The 18,379-nt window shown below is 41.8% G+C and overlaps 1 protein-coding gene and 1 long non-coding RNA gene across 6 annotated transcripts in view; one reads left to right on the top strand and one right to left on the bottom strand.

The window, feature by feature from the left end:
- Nucleotides 1-16,098, bottom strand: part of atp2b3b (ATPase plasma membrane Ca2+ transporting 3b) — a 57,183-nt gene extending 41,085 nt beyond the window's left edge. For 3 of the 5 annotated variants that reach the window (XM_044351802.1, XM_044351804.1, XM_044351805.1), the window contains exons 1-5: nt 15,493-16,098; nt 10,164-10,984; nt 6,448-6,645; nt 4,590-4,847; nt 2,833-2,958 (exon numbers count right to left, since the gene is read on the bottom strand). In XM_044351802.1, coding sequence (XP_044207737.1) covers nt 2,833-2,958; nt 4,590-4,847; nt 6,448-6,645; nt 10,164-10,413 — 832 coding nt within the window. In that variant the 5' untranslated portion in view covers nt 10,414-10,984; nt 15,493-16,098. The remainder of the gene's footprint in view (nt 1-2,832; nt 2,959-4,589; nt 4,848-6,447; nt 6,646-10,163; nt 10,985-15,492) is intronic. The other 2 variants (XM_044351803.1, XM_044351806.1) reach the window with 2 other exon arrangements.
- On the top strand, nt 1,877-2,341 carry LOC122982485. The gene is made up of 2 exons (XR_006403460.1): nt 1,877-2,043; nt 2,143-2,341. It is a non-coding gene; the product is annotated as an uncharacterized LOC122982485 (long non-coding RNA).
- Nucleotides 16,099-18,379: the final 2,281 nt, after the last annotated feature.

Raw genomic sequence — 18,379 nt, 5'->3', positions numbered from 1 at the left:
ACTCAAGTCTCAGGAAACATTGGATTAATGGAATTTTCCTTGAAAAAAAAGAGAGAGACTGTTTTATCACAATTTAACTGCTTCAGTTTGTTTTGATGAGTTGGGACAAGCCTACCTGTTTTCTCTCTCTAACCTATGCCTACACACACACACCCACATACCAACACACTTATACTCTCCCTTTTGTTTTTCACTCTGGTGTGACTTCAGATAAGGACATTCGCCAGATGTCAGTCGTAAATTAAGGGAAGGCTTGGCTTGAGTTTCTGTGCTCCTTAAAGCCACAAGTGTGATTCAATGTTTATTAAGTATATAACAATATTACAACCTATATATTACTGGTCACAAAGCAATACCGGTCAAAATGGTCTAACTCTGAACTTTCTGTAATAAGTTATAGCTAAGATAATCATGTTTAGATTAAATTACCATGCATTATATGTACCATTTTAATTTTATCGTGTAACCTAATCAGAGGATTCAACTCAGGTGTTGAATAGTAGTAACATTATAGATATGCATGTTTGTTAATCCATGTTTAAATGTGAGTGGCCATGATGAAATGTGTAAGCTTCGATTTAAACTTAATTTTGAGTAACCAACTGAGGGGAGATCACATGTTTTCTCAAAGGATTTTCTGTTTTGCATGGGAGAGCTTCTTCCTTTTTGTATCTCCGAGGAGATGCACGTCGCATCTCTAAATACTATAATACTATATATATAATACTATCTTTCTTTCATATCACGTGATCTCCTATGTTAACTTTCTTTTCTTTTAAGCTACGTGCAGTATTGTAACTTCAGTGAAACAAACTTTATTTTGAAATTCTTTCGTGCCTAATAGCTTGAAGTATAGTTCCATTCGGCTGGTGAAATTATTTTTTGAGTTATTTAGTAAGAAAGTCAGTATAGTCAGTCAGGAGACTTCAAAGTAAAACGATTCTTCTGCAGATCAAGACATCTTTGACGTTACCAGATGTTACCAGAGACAACCACATCAGATCAGTTTGTCTCCTTCATCTAACTGTTAAACCCTGTGGTGATTCGGCCAATCACCTGAATAAACCGTTAAAACAACGCTCCTGCAATGCTCACATCTGCTGGGACGCCAGAGCAGAAACAGCTGATTTCTCATCACCCTGATGCAGCAGACAGACGGCTAGGTCACCAGTTCATCTACGACACTGTGACAAAAGTAGGCTAAACAAAACCTCTCCTGATCTGCTTCTATGATTAAGAACTGGCGCCGTTTGAACTGAACTCTCCAGTCAAATTCTTAGAGAAGTTGGTTAATTAAATTACCTTAGCCTGAATGAATTTTCTGGTAATTACGTTATCATCCCAACATTTCACCATCGGTCCTTCATAACTTATAACTCGCCATTCAGAACATATTACACTCATTCTAGTTGATTATTCATTTATCTGTTTGCATTGATATCTCATACCTCAGACATGAGACTGAAAAAAGTGTTTCTGTGTCTCTTCCTGGCACAGGTGAAAAATAAGGGAAGTGGAAGGATTTTATATTAATAAATGTGGATGTTCCTACAACCTGTTAGTTCACACTGGGGTTTTCTCTATCTATAGTCTATGGGTGTCTACTACTGTACTGGACAGTAACATTTCAGCAACTTTATCACTATCACAGCTCACAACAGGGCTGTAACAAGTATTTTAATTGAACCCCACACACCTCAGAAATGTTTTACTATCCACCAACAAAACTCTGTAAAAAGTATTTTAAGAATCACAAAATTTCACATTTTAGTCATTAATTTACAGGAAGGTGTTCAAGTATTGTTTTTGAGCTTCTAAACACGACCAGTCATGCTAGTAAGGCTGTCAGGGCTCTGGCTGGGTCTCTAGCTTTTCTCTTTGTGTTTTTTCCCTGTCTGTCTGTTTGTGTGTGTGTAGGTGCGGCTTCCCTGACCTGGCACCTGGGTTCAATTCCACTCCTGTCTACAATCAGCTCGTCAAGCCACAGCTCAAATACTCCGGCTCTCCTTCCACTCATCTCCAGATTGTTCAGTCACCTTTGTGGTAGCGACACTCTCAGCCGCTCAGTATTACCAATACTAGGGTTATTTTCATGTGTTCTCTCTTTTGTGCTTTCACTAATACGAGTTCTCCTGTGCCCAGGTCTCCAGTGTCAACCCGTCCACCCGGTCATCTGTTGTTCGTCAGCTGCAAGCCCATTCTCCAGCCACACCAAGCGCACCCAGCCACCTGCCTCTTTCTGCTACACAACCCCTCTCCAGCCTGCCAGCACCAGCTCCCCTCCCTTCTACCCTCCATAACCAAAGGTTGCTCATTAAACCATCCTTTTCTCATCCATCCATCTGTTTTCCGTGTCTGCTTTTGGGTTCAAAAACAACCTCAGCCGTAGCAAAGGCTATTGATTGGAATACATTTTGCATTAATAAGTTAGCATTAGCTTGGGGTAGCAAAATAACAAGAACATCTAACAATACAATATATAAGATACAGTAATGCAGTTTGCGATGTTGTCATGTTAGACTGTCAGTTCCTATTACTTCATCCATCCCTTGTACATGTAGGAAATGGACAAAATGCAGCCTCATTAACTACTTTGATTAGATTTGACCCAACACTTGCCCGACACAACCCCAACTAAAACGGACTAAAGCAATTGTATTGCATTTCAGTACACTGTCAGATGTTTCTGTTATTTAGTCCAGTGCTAGAAGGTCCAATCACATCAGAGCACAGCTAGTCTTGAGTTATGTTCACAAAAATGTGTCAAATGATGATGTTCTCCATGTAGTACCAGGGTGGCAGAGCACAACAATCTAAAGTGTGAAAACAAACCTGAGAGCAGCATGGGGTCCTTATCCACAGACTTGCGTACGTGGTCAGACTCTCCTGTGAGAGAGCTCTCATCTATCTTCAGATCGTTGCCTTGGACCAAGACACCATCAGCTGGCAGCAGGTCCCCTGAACATAGACCAGTACAGATCAGTGTTTGATTCACCTTGTGGTTTATGTCCTTCTTGGTTAGGGACTTGTCAACGCATGGGTTTGTAACGGGGGCATTTATGTATGGTTATCTCTCGGGGAGGTGTTAGGTAATACATGTACCACTTTACAGAGATAAGCAGTGCTGTTATTTTAACATGGATAAACATTTAGAATAAGTCAGTGGGTGCCTTTTTAAAGAAACAGGTCAACATTTTGGGAGATAACTTTACCACTCTCATGTCTATATGAAGCTACATACAGCTAGGAGGTGATTAGCTTAACTTTGCATAGAGACGCAAAAGAGTTTATTTTTATTTTTATAATTTATCATTTTTGTCTCACACAAAGGGCTTCATGCACTAATATGTGCATACATTGTACTTTGTGCGCAAAATAATTGCACACACAAAATTACTGTTGGATTCATGACATGTGTGCATCGGCAAATTTTGTTCTTACCACCACACGTATGTTAGTGAACCAGAATCATTCTAAATTGACAGACGCATGCCTGCTATCCGTAATTAGCATACTACCACGCCCACATTATTCTAAGCTCTGTTGCAAAGAGGACTATGATGGTAAAAATATTGAAAAACTTTAATGCTAATAAAATTCAAACAATAGTTTCATAAGTAGAAGCCAGAAAAGGCAGATTTGGCCGGTAAACATGTCATCGGCACAACTGTTTGGAGCCTGATTGTGAATCTTGTATACAGCCTGCATACCTGTTGCATCACTGCCACGCAGTATGTTCATAAAAAAATAAAAAGTTTGGTTAATGTGTAGATCTGTGAAATTGATCTAAATAAATCTCTACTGCTGTGCCAGGTGCACATCATGTTTCATCCCTGTCCATCCCTGTCCACAACAGGCTGTGATGTACCAACAGCAGAGCACCCCTTCCTGTGCCACTACTGAACTGTCAGGCTTTGAACCAGCTGCATATACCACAGCCAAATCTGATGGGGGAAATGAATCAATGTCACATTCCAATATGGAAATTCAAATATATAAGCTATTGTCATCTGAAAGTGTATTTAGTCACAATCATTTTTTCAATAATTGTGGTTCTAATATACTGTTTACATTGAATAAATATTGCCTATATCATTTTTTAAGAACGTGTATTATTTGTGCGTATGCATGGTCTAAGGCAGTTCTAAATCTGTTCGCAGAGTTTTGTGCTTAAAACGCACAGTTTAAGCACAGATTTGTGCGTACGCACTGTTTGTGAATGAGGCCTGTTGTGTTTTTTACATTAGCAGAGTTTCAGCAGTAGATATTTAGTTGAAATGCAAACACATAACTCATGATTATCTTTATTAGCAGTTAGCTGTATCAATATAATACAAAAACTATTGGTATGGTGTAAACAAAAACAAAAAACTTTCTTTCCTTTTGAGATTTGACCGCTTATCAAATTTCATGTGATAATGTAACACTACTTTCAGTTTTCCCTCTCATAGCTTGTGATGGGTATTTGTGATTTTAATTTTTACATATATAGGGTAATAACTGAATTAGAAAAAATCTGACTAAAAAGCTGACTCATCGATAGTGAAAATATTTGGAAGTTGCTGCTCATTTTGTGAAGGTCTCCTTACCGTATTTGACCTGGGCCATGTCCCCCACCACCATGTCAGCCACGGGGATCTGGATGACATTTCCTTTCCGCACAACAGTGAACTTCTGTTCCTGCTCAATCCGACTCTGTAGACCCCGGAACTGCTTCTCTTTGGACCAGTCATTAAACGCTGTCACCAGGACGACACACGCAACAGAGAGCAGGATGGCCGCACCCTCGATCCAGTTGGCCTCACCCTCGCCTTCATCCTCTGCGCCCGCAGCCAAGTTCCCACATGCTAGAGAGAGGGGAGCAAAGGGATTGCTGGTTAGAGACATGACATCACAAATGAATAAAATAGTGCTTAACCTGCCTGAATTACTAGCTGGGTGGTACTATGGATACTTTAAATAAATTCACTATCTTTCATGAAATCTAGAACAATCTGTGTAAAGTACAGACACCACAAAAATGGAGACAAATATATGAACCTCCTGATTCTTTAAGATGAGTCACAATAGGGCATTTAGGTTTGAGTTAAAAAGTAGTTCAAAAAAAGGTTCATGACATGCAGGACCACAAATGCTTACGTTGCACCACTCTGCCTCTTAATGTGAAAATTGTGCGTGCTGCTGTAGGGTGATTTCAGACAGAACCACAGTTTTTTCTCCCTCAGTCCCCTCAGCCCACTTCCTGTCTATCATGACCTCTTACTGTGGTTAAAGATACAAGAAAGCTAATGACAACAATTTGGCAATCCCTTTCACTGTTTGTCTCTCTGGCTTTTGTCTGCTGTACCAGTTGCTTTCATTTTGTGCATTTTCATCCTTTAAACATGAAACCCATAATGATGATAAGATTGTTACATAGGAAATCTTTCTGATTTACCCAGAAAAGAAAATGAACAGGAACAAAGTATAACACAATCTAGACAAAACTCGTCTTTCTAAGAATCACACTTAAGGATTTTTTGATGGAGGTACTTTCATTTGTAAATTTATCTATAATCATATGCTTTGGTAAAGATATTAGGGTATCTATCTAGGTATTAGATAGAAGAAATAACACATTCTTCCTGTTACAAATTAAAAGTTCATAAGCAGTAAAATTAATTGTTGCTCCATTCCATACCCTCAGAGGTTTTGCTGGTATACACAGCCTGGTATGACACTAGCTTATGATGGCTAATGTTAGCTAATGTTAGCAAACTTAAAATAGACATTGCTGTATTACTGACATTACTGAGGCGGTTAGCTGATATCATGACTCTTCTTTACTTGTGCTGATTTTACACTGTGTTGTAGCATTTACCATTAATCAAGTATTGCTTAATTTAAAGTTCATTAGCAGCAAAACCCATTTTTTAATTAAATACACTTAGTTTTGTTCGTTCTTTCTTACTTACTACATGCTTGTTGTGGCTAATGTTAGCAACCTTTAACTAGATGTTGCCCTGTGACTGACATTACTATGTTCTTTTGCTGTTTTTATGACTCTTGAGTGTGAAAAATCATTCTTAGAAATAGTTAGACGAAATGATTTTAGTTTAAGTTGCACTTATTAGCTTTAGCAACTGCATCATGGTCTTCATCAGAGGATTGGGTTTGGGTGGATTTTGCTCAGTTGTTATTTGTTATTTGACTCTTCTCTAGTTGTTACTGATACACTACATTTTAAAATGAACAATCATCCTGTAATTTCCAGTGTTTAAAAAAAAAATTGCATATGCTTGCTTTAATGCTCTGTTTCACCCTTTTCCCTTTTCTTTGGCTTTCACCTTACTATTCCTTTCTTCTCTTCCTACAACCTTAGCTTCCTACATTTCTCTTTCCTGCTCTCTACCTCTTTCGCCACTTCCTCTAATCCCCCCTGTCCAACCCAGCCATCCCTCTCCTCACAATGGGTTTCCTCTCCAGGAGGTTGGTAGAAAGAGAGTGCAAGGGAGATGATGGCAGCAATCTCCAAGATGATGAGCGTGACATCCTGTAGAGCCTCCCACACAAGCTCAAGGAAAGTCTTGGGCTTCTTTGGGGGGATGAAGTTTTGGCCGAACGTCTGGCACCGACGCTCCAGGTCTGCTGGGTCCCCACTGAGACCTGACAAACACATTGGGAGGGTGAAAAAAAAAAAATCACAGAAAGCGAAATTCACAATGCCAGGACTGATAAAAACATAACACATCTGCACACACAGTACCACATTCACTTTACAAGTCACTTTCATTCTGTTTCACATAAACATTTGAACAGTTTGAACACATTCAAATGGTTCCAGGTTCACTTTCATTCATAAAAACATAAATACAATTCCATGTAGCACTGTTTAGCATGTAATCATTTATCACAAGTACACACAAAGACAGTAGACACACACTGCTGCACACATGCAGCATCATCACCAAGAATCACCCCCAAAAAAATCCAAAACCTACTACACAAACTTTCTCCATCCAGTAAAACAGTTTAATAACATAAAACAAAGTAAAATCAATCAGTAATGGCAGGTAACTCCAAATTTACTTTCCTCCCTCCAAACTGTCTCTCTCGTCTTCAGGCTCACTGCAACATCTCCATCCTCACCCTCCTCTCCCCTTCAACCTCACCCCTAAGTGATTCAGTTTCCATGGTGACCAGGATATCAGGTCCAGTGCTTTCTGTCTCTAACAGGTTTCTGCCCGGCAACAGGTGATGTCATTCCTCCAGTGTACTAGGTTTAGAGTGGAGGTTTTTTTTTTTTTTTGGATTGGCTGTCAGGGAGGGAGAACAGCAATTTGTATGCTGTGGTTGGCCAAGATCGATGACAATCTTTGCATCCGTTTGCCTCTGTGTGTGTGTGTGTGTGTGTGTGTGTGTGTGTATGTGTGTGTGTGTGTCTATTCAGAGACATTCTGGTCCAATGTGCTTGCTGCAGGAAGTCATATGTGGGTCCCGGCATTGCTGAGGAGTTGTGTAGCAATATGACGCTCAACAGGGTTCAGGCCAAGGCGAGGCAGAGAGAGACAGGGAGAGAGAGAAAACAGGTGTCCTTATGCTGAGTAATCGTAGCTCCTTTCGTTAGTCCATCCCTCCCTCCCTCCCTCTGTCTCTCATCCATCCCTCCATTCTTCCCTTCCTCCTCATCCTCTCTCGTTGGCTCTCCTCCTCTCTTTTTCTCCCTCTCAATCTCCCCTTGATGTGTCCTTGACAATGCGGCAAGCTGTTCTAGCTTTCCTTCCTCACCCCTCATACCCCCCGTTCAGCGCACGCGCACACACACACACACACACACACTCTTTCACTCCCTCTTTCTTTTTCTCATCATTTCTCCTCCTCCTCCTTTCTCTCTCTTCAATGTGGATATAATGGTCTCATACTGCAGTGCTGGGGTGTATCAGTGTGTGTATGTGTGTGTAAGACACAAAGAGAGATCCCATTCTGTACTGGTTTAACCCCCACTCTTCTCTGTGTATCCTATTACAGCTCATGTGTAGCGATCAACTGCATCAATATATATGCGTCTGTTTGTATTGTACTGTTACACAATATGCATTTCTGTACACATGAGTATTTTTCTGCTGTATACATCCATATTTTCCCATCTATCCATCTGATTTGCCAACTCATGATCCTCCTCTGTGATCGCTGCTATTGTGATCTTGCTAAGAAGAGGCAGCAGCTCTTGTTGCTCTGCCAAACGTCTCAGACGTGGAGCAGAAAAATATCTTGAGCTGTGGGTTTCAGATGGAGTTTCAATTAATGACATTAGATTTCTACAAGGTGGAAAAACATCTTTCTTCATCTGTGTTTGCACTTTGGCTTGTTTGCCACATCAGATGACACCAGATGAAATTGATGAAAGTCATCATAATGCAGAAGAAGCCTGTCCAAGTGTGTAGAGAGCAGGTTGTCTGTGCATTTGTGTGCGTTGTTTGCCAACTGTGCTTTGTAGGGACAACTGCAGATACATGACTCTGTGTGTGTGTGTGTGTGTGTGTGTGTGTGTGTATGCTGGGTTTGTTGGGAACTGCTGCACTGATTCCTGACCAGCTCACAGTATCAAATTAGCAGCACTCAGCACAGACTTACTGTAACTCTACACCCACCAACTCACTCACCTTTTCTCCATTTCATTCTCTCTCTCTCTCTCTCTCTCTCTCTCTCACACACACACACACACACCTCATAGACTTTGCTTACTCTTGAACACACACACACACACACACAGCCATCTTCCTCCGTTCACCCCTCTCCCTCACCATCTCCATCTCACAGTTCTCGGTCATCTTTCTCTCTCTTGCTGACTTCTCTCTGCTGTTGTGTTGCTAGGTTACAAACTAGTTGAAGGAGTGGGTGTAGTGTGGTACCACACCCCTGTTAGAACATGCAAGTGTGCACATTCACATACACATGCTAAAGACACAACACACACTAAGACCCGAATTCTACTCTCATCAGTCATTACAGATCTTTGATTGGCATAACCATATTAACTTTGTGTGTGTGTGTGAGTAAGTGAGCGAAAGAGTGAGAGAGAGTGTTTAAATTTGCAAGTGACAGGTATCAATAAAATTTACAGCAACAGTGCAGAAACAATAAGTCCATTAATTGATAAGTAAAATGCTGAAATGGATGGATTGGTTGTTTTTTTAAATAATCTGCAGATTAATCAACCATGAAAATAATAGTTAGTTGCAGCCCTAAAATGAATAATTGATCAATTAATGGAATTCTCAATAGCTAAATCAATAATCAAATAGGTGTAGCCTTATGCATAAACCCATATTTACAGACACTGTGTCTGCAATAATTGCATGCGTGCAATCAGAGATTCTAGTCAGTCTCTGCACACTTTTACTCCAATCATCCGTTTATTCATTTACTCTATCAGCTTTCCAATCATTCATCCACTATAATCCCCTCATTCATTCATCAATCAATCAATCAATCAATCCATCCACCCATGTTCTCTGGGCACACAACACAACCAAAGCTGCTTCCTTTCCAGGATTACACTCCAGGAGTAAAAATGTGTTTTTACTGTTTGCATTCATTTCATTCTACTTCCCTCTGTTTCATTTGTTGCACTGCAGTGAAGTTGCACGAAATGGAATTCATGTTATCTCGGTCACTTTCTGTGATCAAAACATTTTGTCAGCGTGTTAGTGTTAAAACTTAATTTGGGACTGTTATAGAATGATTGGTGACAATGGCTTAGCAGTTCCATTTGTTGGAGGCAAATGATGATGATGTAGAAATCAGACAGATGATTTGGACGCAGTTGGCAGCGACGTGGGTAATGCAGTGGTGTTGATGTGTGACTCCAGCCGAGAGTACAATGTCATCCATCCTTCCACTCCTCATTCAGATAATCTCAGTGTACCAATTCATCTCCCCACTACCTCATCTCCATTCATCCACAAATCCATCCATCCATCCAGCACGCCAGCAAACTATTCACCCATTCATGTGTCTATTCATCCAACCAACCATTCTTCCATCGGCCTATTTATACATCTGTGCACTCACCCATTCATCCATCTAGCCATCTACTCTATTATTCATCCAACTATCCACCCACCCACCCATCTACTTTTTTTTTAACCCTTTCAACCATTGGTCCATCCATGCCTGCTCACCATCAGTGGTGCTGGACTGTAGTCTCTGGCAGAGCCCCTCTGTGTCTCCGTAGCTGTCCTGGATCTTATTCAGGGCATCAGCCCCTCGGAGCTCCATCAGCTCCCTCAGCTCTTCGACCGTGACCCCAAAGTCTCCCCCTGCATGGCGGCCATCTGCCCTTCCTCCACCTCCACCCCCTCCTCGAGTCCCTTTGGGATAAAACTCCACCGCGCTGTTTGCCATTTCACCCATTGTGGCTGTTGTTGACATGTCAGAAAGTTTCTTTTTCTATTTTGGTCCTCCTTTCTCTCCGTAGTCTGTCCTCAACTCAGTTCCCCTTTTGTTTGGTTGGTGGAAAGTGGCTCATGTGCTCAACAGTCAGAGTCTCGGTTCTGTCTTGATTTCTTGCTTAAAAATGTTTAATTATAATGATAAGCCTAACCCCTTTTTTTAATTAAAAGGGCAATGAAGGGGTGTTTATTTTTTTTTCTCCTCACTATCTTGGCCTAGCCTCCCACTGCTCCTTTAATTCTCCATAATCGGAGGAGGAGGGTGAGGGGGATGAAGGACAGCGAGCAGGGGTACTTCAGAAGCGTGACGTCTGAATGAATCCAGCTTTCTTTTCCTTCGTCTCCTCTGCAACTCCGCTCTTTCCTCGTTTCTGTCCCCCTCCCTCCAGGGTCACGGCCAGTCCATGGACGGACGGGCTGATAGACTGACAGGCGGGAATGAAGGGATGATGGATGGATGGAGAGAGGGGCGAGCGAGGCAAAGGCGGCTGATAAATCAGAGACAGGAAGTGGATCCAGTTCAGAGGTAGTTACTGCTGCACCACCAGGACCTAAGAGGCAAAGAGGAGATAAAACATTACCACTCTGTTCTATTGATCTCACTCGCTATCATTACATCAAACCGTTTCTGATGCAGAGATGAGACTTGATTCAGATGTGAAACTTTGATGCAATTGCTAAAATCAATTCAATCATCACATCAATACATCTGATTATCTATTAAAGTATGGTCATTATTAGTATAATCATAGCTCTGTAAGCACAAACATCTACTCATTTTCCACACATTAAGCTGCCTTGATAAAAACCTGTATTAATTCATTTTTTGGCCACTTAGGGGCAGTGCAACAAGCTGTAAACACAACATTGATACATTGTCACCTTTTAAAGTTGATATGGCTAATATGTTAGCAAAGATAGGTTTATTTACACATAGAGCAGACACATTTGGAGTCATGATTTTGGCCATGTGATGAATGTGAGACCTATATTCACTCTCCTTTTTCATCTCTGGCTCGTTAGCTGCTAAATGTTCCACTGTGTTCACCAGCTAGTTGTTCACTTTGTCTGGCTGTGTTTTGGAGCTGGGCAGGTAACATATAGGCAGCTTTTGTGGAACTGCAGCGTTGTGTCTCTGTGGGTTTGTCACTACAAGCATCACGTTTCACATTACATGCAGTCGATTGATTCATTATTAATATAACAATACTGATTATAGCAGCTTTAAATACAGTATTTTCAGATTCAGACTGAGGTTTGCATCATCACCAACCTGTAACAAGAGTCTTTTTCTTTCAGCCACTGAGAATTACAATATGCGTATCAGGGTGTTAAAAAAAATAATATTGACTTGGACCTGTACTGGATATCATTACATCACCACATTCCTGAATAAACTGTTACAGCTGCCATTATTCTATATTGTGCTCTTTGTCAACAAATCCCAATGACAGCCAACAACGTGTTACTCTGTCTCAGTATTTTCAAACTTCCCTAGCCCACTGCTTCTTACTGAAGATGTAAATCTTTAAAAACAAGACACTGATATATAGGTTCATTTTTAAAAAGGCTTAGTAATTTCTCTCAATGGCTGGGCATTGTAGTTTTTAGCGAACATCGCTCAAACAGAAGGAAATACTGTATTTGTTGGGGATTGTTTTCAACCATGGATAAATACATGCTAGTGAGTATTTCCAGCCGCAGGACAGTGTATGTGGGATTGAGTGTGTGTGGGATTAATTGTGTGTGTGTGTGTGTGTGTGTGTGTGTGTGTGTTCAGGGTAATGGAGGAACATGTCACCCAGTGCAACGGTGTGGCTCATTGAGGTGTAGTTTTTTGTGATAGTTTTTGGACAACAATGGAGCTCTAAGGCACAGAGGAATGAGATAGACACACAGCTGTTAATCACATCCACATGCCTTATAGGTGAGATTAATTCACTTCCAATATGTTACATCTAACAAGAGGTTTGTGAAACCTAAAAAAAAATCCCAGAAACTTCCTTAAGTGAGTTGCTCTTGTTGAATCCACTGAAAAACAACCCATCTCTGGAACTGATTGAATCAAAATGAATCTTACAACGATAGCGTTCAGTACCGCCTAGTAGAACAGCAACTTGCTTTCCTTCCACCACCCTGACGAAGCTTCATCCCAAATGCGCAATTAGCACCAGCTGTAACTAAATATTCTCAGCATCACACATGACACAACATATTCTGATCAGGCTATTTTACATAAGGATGACTTAGGAGCATAAAAAAAACAGAACTGAAGCTCATCATTAATTCCTTTTCTCCTCCCTCCTCTCCACTCTTCACTCTCCCTCAGCTCCCTCTGCCTCTTGCATCTTCTCCCTCCCTTTTTTCCTCCCTGGCCTGCAATGCCTCTATCCTGACTGAGTGTTAGTTTATGACTGAGTCACCCTGCTCTGCCTTAGAAGCTTCCTCTCCTTCTCTATCTTTTCTTATTTTCCTGCTCTTTGACCTATCTGTCTATCTATATGCATTTACCTTCTAATTTTGTGTGTGTGTGTCTTGTCTTGTGATGTGTCATTGCTTGTTATTATTTTACCTTCTTCATTTCCCCTCTCCTGACTCCCTCATTTTGTCATTCTTCTCCCTGTCTATCTGCTTCCTGCTACTGCAATCATTTATTTACTCAGCCAGTTGTGCGTTTTATTCCCAGATTTTATAACGCACAAGCAAGAAAAAGCTCTTCTGCTCAGCCTCCTAACTATCCTAACTAACTCTACTAACTAACTAACCGTGTCTTTCTGTTTGTCTCAGAGCTTTGATGTGTGCCGTGCACGTGTACGTGTGCACATGTGAGCCTGCCTTACATAAATTGCGGAAAAAAAAACCAAACACTTTGTTTCTCAATTTGTTACGCATTCTTAACTCTTACATACACACACACACACTCACAAAATACAGTCTGCTTAAGCCACAGGATGCAAGCATCGCGAATATACAGCAAATACACAAGACACTGAGGCTCAGGCCCGGAGACATCACCTATATGATCTCTCTAATGACACACACACAAATGTATCATACAGAGAGAGAGAGGGGGGGTGGGGGGGGAGCTGCTCCGGATGAAAATGTGTTTGAACATGAAGAGTCAGACAAAAGGTCACCACAATCCTCAGCGGCCTGCCGATTTATCCTGAATGCTAGCTCTGCTTCTCCGCACACCATCCCTCAAACAGTTGGAGCAATTAGATTTTTTTTTGTTTTGTTTTGGGTTTTTTTTTTTTTAAGAAAGTAGCCACTCTTTTCTCTCAGGTATTTTCCCTTTATCGTGGCAGCAGGAAGGTTGGGAAGGGTACACAGTTGGGAAGACACACGAGAGAAGTTCCTCATGGGATTTGATTCTAGGCCAACGGGGCCTTGTATGCTTTGTGACTCTGTGTGTGTGTGTGTGTGTGTGTGCTGGATGGGGCAACCCAGGCTACATACACACACTTGAGCACATGACTAAACAAGTATGTGTGTACTCATGTGTTCCTGTCTGCACTTCTTGTGCACACAATCGTGATCCCAGGTGAGTTTGTTCACATCACTGCCCTGTGACTGTGCTGTGGCCTCCACCCACACTTGTCAGTATTTCGTCTCCCCGCTTACACTGGCTAGCCTGCAGACCACCTGTGTACCTGCAGTCCTACTTTCTGACAGGCATCTGAAGAGTCACCTCTGGCGGGGCCCTTGTATCTGGGCTGCTGCCTGCCGTTGCTGGCTCAGCGCCAGTCACACACTTCTGTAATGCCCAGCAGGAATAGCACACTTAGAATTCGACACAGTCAGTGGCTGAAACCATTAAAGGTGAGCCACCGACAGGGCAGAGATAGCTGCATTACCGTAGAGCACATTACAGTAACTGTGTGATAATGGAGAAAGTTTGACAGAGGGATTATTTGTTTGTACTTGAAAAGAGAGGGGGTTGCCTTTAAAACTGATCAATGTCCACTCTGGTGTGTATCCATCTCTCTTACATCTCACACACATGCTCTCACACTCAACATCCCATGTCTCTCCCACATAAGCTACTATCCACTTCCACCCAATGCTACACACACGCGCGCGCGCGCACGTGCACGCACGCACGCACACACACACACACACACACAAACACACACACACACACATAAACATTTATACTTGCAATTACCGGCAAGACTGTTCATTTCTGAATGGCCTCATTCAATAGTGTGTTTCCCATACAAAACGACCTTTCCTGGTCACCTTCAGACGTGCGTGAGCGTCATCCCCCTGCTCATCCTCATCCTCAACTCACATATGGCAACAAGAGGAGGTCCTGATTGAAACTAAGACACTACAATGTAGGCCTACTAAAACTGCAAGGAGAGAGAGAGAGAGAGAGAGAGGGAGAGAGAGAGAGAGAGAGAGAGAGAGAGAGAGAGAGAGAGAGTATGGTGCGCCACTTGCCTACCCTATGTCCCTCCGCAAGGTTACCGGCCCGGCCACCGCCGGCCCGCTCTGCCAAACTCACACCCACCCTGCGCCAGGCGACTTCTGAAGGTCCCTCCGGCCAAAGATCATTACCAGATCAAACCGACACCTCCGCAGCCTAGCGCTGCAGGTGCGACGCGCACCCAATCGAATCGCCTATAGCCTGGTATATACTGGCGCCCGGGAAAACCAAGAGACAAGCCGAAGAATAGCGCATGCTGCTCGGTGAAAATGTTGCATTGCAGCCCTTCATCAACTGACACAGGACAGGAAAGGATGGATGGACGGGTGGATGGAGGGATGGATGGATAGGCTATGTATCATTAGCTCTACACACACGCGCGCACACTCATACACACATATTCCCTCATAATGTCACAGCGCTGTCTGCCAGGGTATTATGGTATGTCCTACTGTATAGGCTATTATAATAGCTCTGTAAGGCCTGTGATGAGAAATGCCACATAAGGCCCTGTTAAATTCTGCAAACCTCCCTACATGCTATTAATGAATCACAGCGCGAGCAACACATCTTCACTAATAAAAACGGCCCTCGGGGTAAATAACAGTCACGCACGCGGGCACTCACCGACTCACCGTGCAGGCCGAGCTCAAGGACATCAGCATCAACGCGCGGGCGGGGAGGCAGAATCCCCGTTAATCTGCGTGTGAGTGGAGCGGAGAATGTCCCACACCGGATGAGAGGATACAGGGGGGACCAGGGCGGCTGCAGCTCCGGTTGCCTGGAGTCCGAAGGAATGGAAGGATGAGAGACGACGACGACGGTGCTGATGAATATTCCTCCCCGCGCGGTCACCTGACGGTTGGTCGGCTGAGTTCTGCGGCGGTTTGAGGAGAGAGAGACAGAGAGAGAGAGAGAGTGAAAAGAGAGAGAGAGAGAGAGGATGCGCCGGGCTGAGGGTTTAAACACCTCCGTTGTGGGGAGGGGGGTGAGAGGGGGGGGGGGGGGCACCTGGACGAGGGGTAGCTGCTCCCAGCTATGAGAGCTGCTAATTTGAATGAATTCGGTTAACTGTTAAGGACACTGGGAGAAAAAGAAAAGAAACGCCGCGGTGAGAGGAGAAGCTCATGCGACATCTTTGGTGGAGGAGGAGGGGAAGGAGGGTTGAGCGCTGCGAGAGCCCGCGCGCACAGGAGCTCGGTCGCAGCATCAGCTAGAGGAACTGAGCGGGGAGGGGAGTAGGGAAGCTCTATACGTCACCCCCCACCTACTCGGCTGCGTGATGACGACACCAGACACACCGCAGCGTACGTTTTTAGTGTAGTTAAAAATGCTAACCGACCCAGACATGCAGATGATCTCAAACATGTCTTGTTTATGACATATTCTCCTAGTTTAGCCGTTTGCATTTGAATTTTCCCAATAACACACCTGTCACAAATTTGTAATAATGTGTATGCTGGAGCTTAACCTATGATGTTAATTTTGGGACTGAACATGCCTGCAGGGAGCCTAATCATCCCATTATCATTTGGAGGTTATGAACGAACAGTTGTGCAATATCACTATTATACAACAATTGAAAACTTCATTCTGCAAACAAACACTTAACATGCTAGTCTGCCCCCAAACATCCAAAACAGATACAATGACTTGTGAATTTACAAGGTAGGCTATAGGCTTCACTTATTTTATATTCAAAGGGCCAAGATCACCATAAAGCCCATATTTCTTTCAAATTTTTGTGTTCCCATTTCCAAACACATTCCAAAGAACATACAATAAAGGGCATCTATATACACAGTAGAACCAGTAATCTAACAAACTATGGGTCATGCATTAACATTTGTGTGAAAAAGTTGAAAAAGTATTTTTATATTAATTTATTAATTGCACTTTAGCTTCAGACTCTCATAGGTCTGCATGGGCAGGAGGCAGATGCAAAATTGTGGCTTGACACCATTAAAGAGAGACAAAAAGGAAAGGAGGGTTTAAATCAGGCAGATGGAGTTTCAAAATTGGTATTTAGATGTGAAGAAAGAACCTAAACATGGAATGGGAAATGACTTGAAATAACTGTGTATACTGTACAGCAAGTGAGTCACACTTATACATAGTGGTGGAAAAAGTACTCACATCCTTTACTTAACAACAGTAGTACAACAATGTAAAAATACTCCATTGTATGTTAAAGTCCTTTATTCAAAATCTCTTACTTACTCCACTCAAAAATGTGTTTTTCTTCTTGTTCCTTCGGTTGGATGTTGTTCTCTTCACTGTGCAGAATGATGTATGTGCGGTTTGTTTTCACACCCATCTGCTGAAGGGGGAAAAGTTTCTCTGTGCTCACTTTCAATCTCAGTTTAAGGCACGTACCTACGAGCATGATTTGTGACATCACAACTAGTTCGGAAACCAATCAGTATGTGACTTGTGTGTCATGTGAAAACGTGAAACCTTCAGTGCACACAATCATTGAGAATGGACTTTTCAGTGACGTAGGAGACAACTTGTGTCCAGCAGTTCAACTTTTTAAATTTTATACTGCATATATTTACTTTCATATTAATAGATTCTGGATTTTAAGTTAGGGGGAAGGAGTAAATGTCATGTCTAAGAATTTCTAACAAGCTAAATTAAGTTTTTTGTGTAAAAACCATATCAGACACAAATTATTATTTAAAGCAGTCTTTTATAATAATAATAGTAATAATAATAATGATAATAATAATGCATTTCATTTGTACTGCACATTTCATTAGCTGTGAATCTCAAAGTGCTACAGTGTTAAAATATATATATATATATATATATATATCACATATAACATAAAGAAAATAACAAGAGTTAAGATGAAAAAGCCTTCCTGAATAAAAAGACCTGTTTTAAAGGAGTCTAGGGTCTGTGCTGCCCTCTGATGGTTGGGAAGGCTGCTCCACAAGCGTGGTGCAGCAGAGCATATAGGTATGTCTTATAACATAACATTATATCAAAAATTAAAGCAGTAGTTCATTTGGACTTTTCTCCAGTCACTGCTTTTTTTGTGAAATATTGGATAATTTGTCCTTTTGGGGCCTCATACAGTTATTGAAATGAAGCCCTTGAATAATTTTAAAGGGGAAATCTTTAGTTGAACTCCAAAACATGACAAGGAGCCCCAAGTAGACACTGATTCTTTACAACGGGTCACAAGCCAAAAAGGTTGGGAACCACTGGTTTAATCTTTGGCATTGCATTGTATTTTATAAGCTGCTCATACTTTTTTTTAAAATGTAAAATCTAAATGTGAAAGTAACCAATAACAGGAGTAACTATATCTGTCAGATAAATGTTGTGGAGTACAACATTTCCCTCTGAAATGTAGTGAAATAGAAATATAAAGTAGCAGAAAATGGAAATACTGAAGTAAAGTGCAGTATCAAAACTGTACTTTCCAACATTGCTTATACAATATGTCTTCAAGCTACTGTAACTTCTGGTACGTCATAGTAACATTAAAACTTGCAATCTAAAT

This window comes from Thunnus albacares, chromosome 5, assembly GCF_914725855.1.
Source record: "Thunnus albacares chromosome 5, fThuAlb1.1, whole genome shotgun sequence".
In the NCBI taxonomy this organism is placed as follows: Eukaryota; Metazoa; Chordata; class Actinopteri; order Scombriformes; family Scombridae; genus Thunnus; species Thunnus albacares.
The sequence above is the reverse complement of the archived record's forward strand: the minus strand, read 5'-3'. Positions and strand labels throughout refer to the sequence as shown.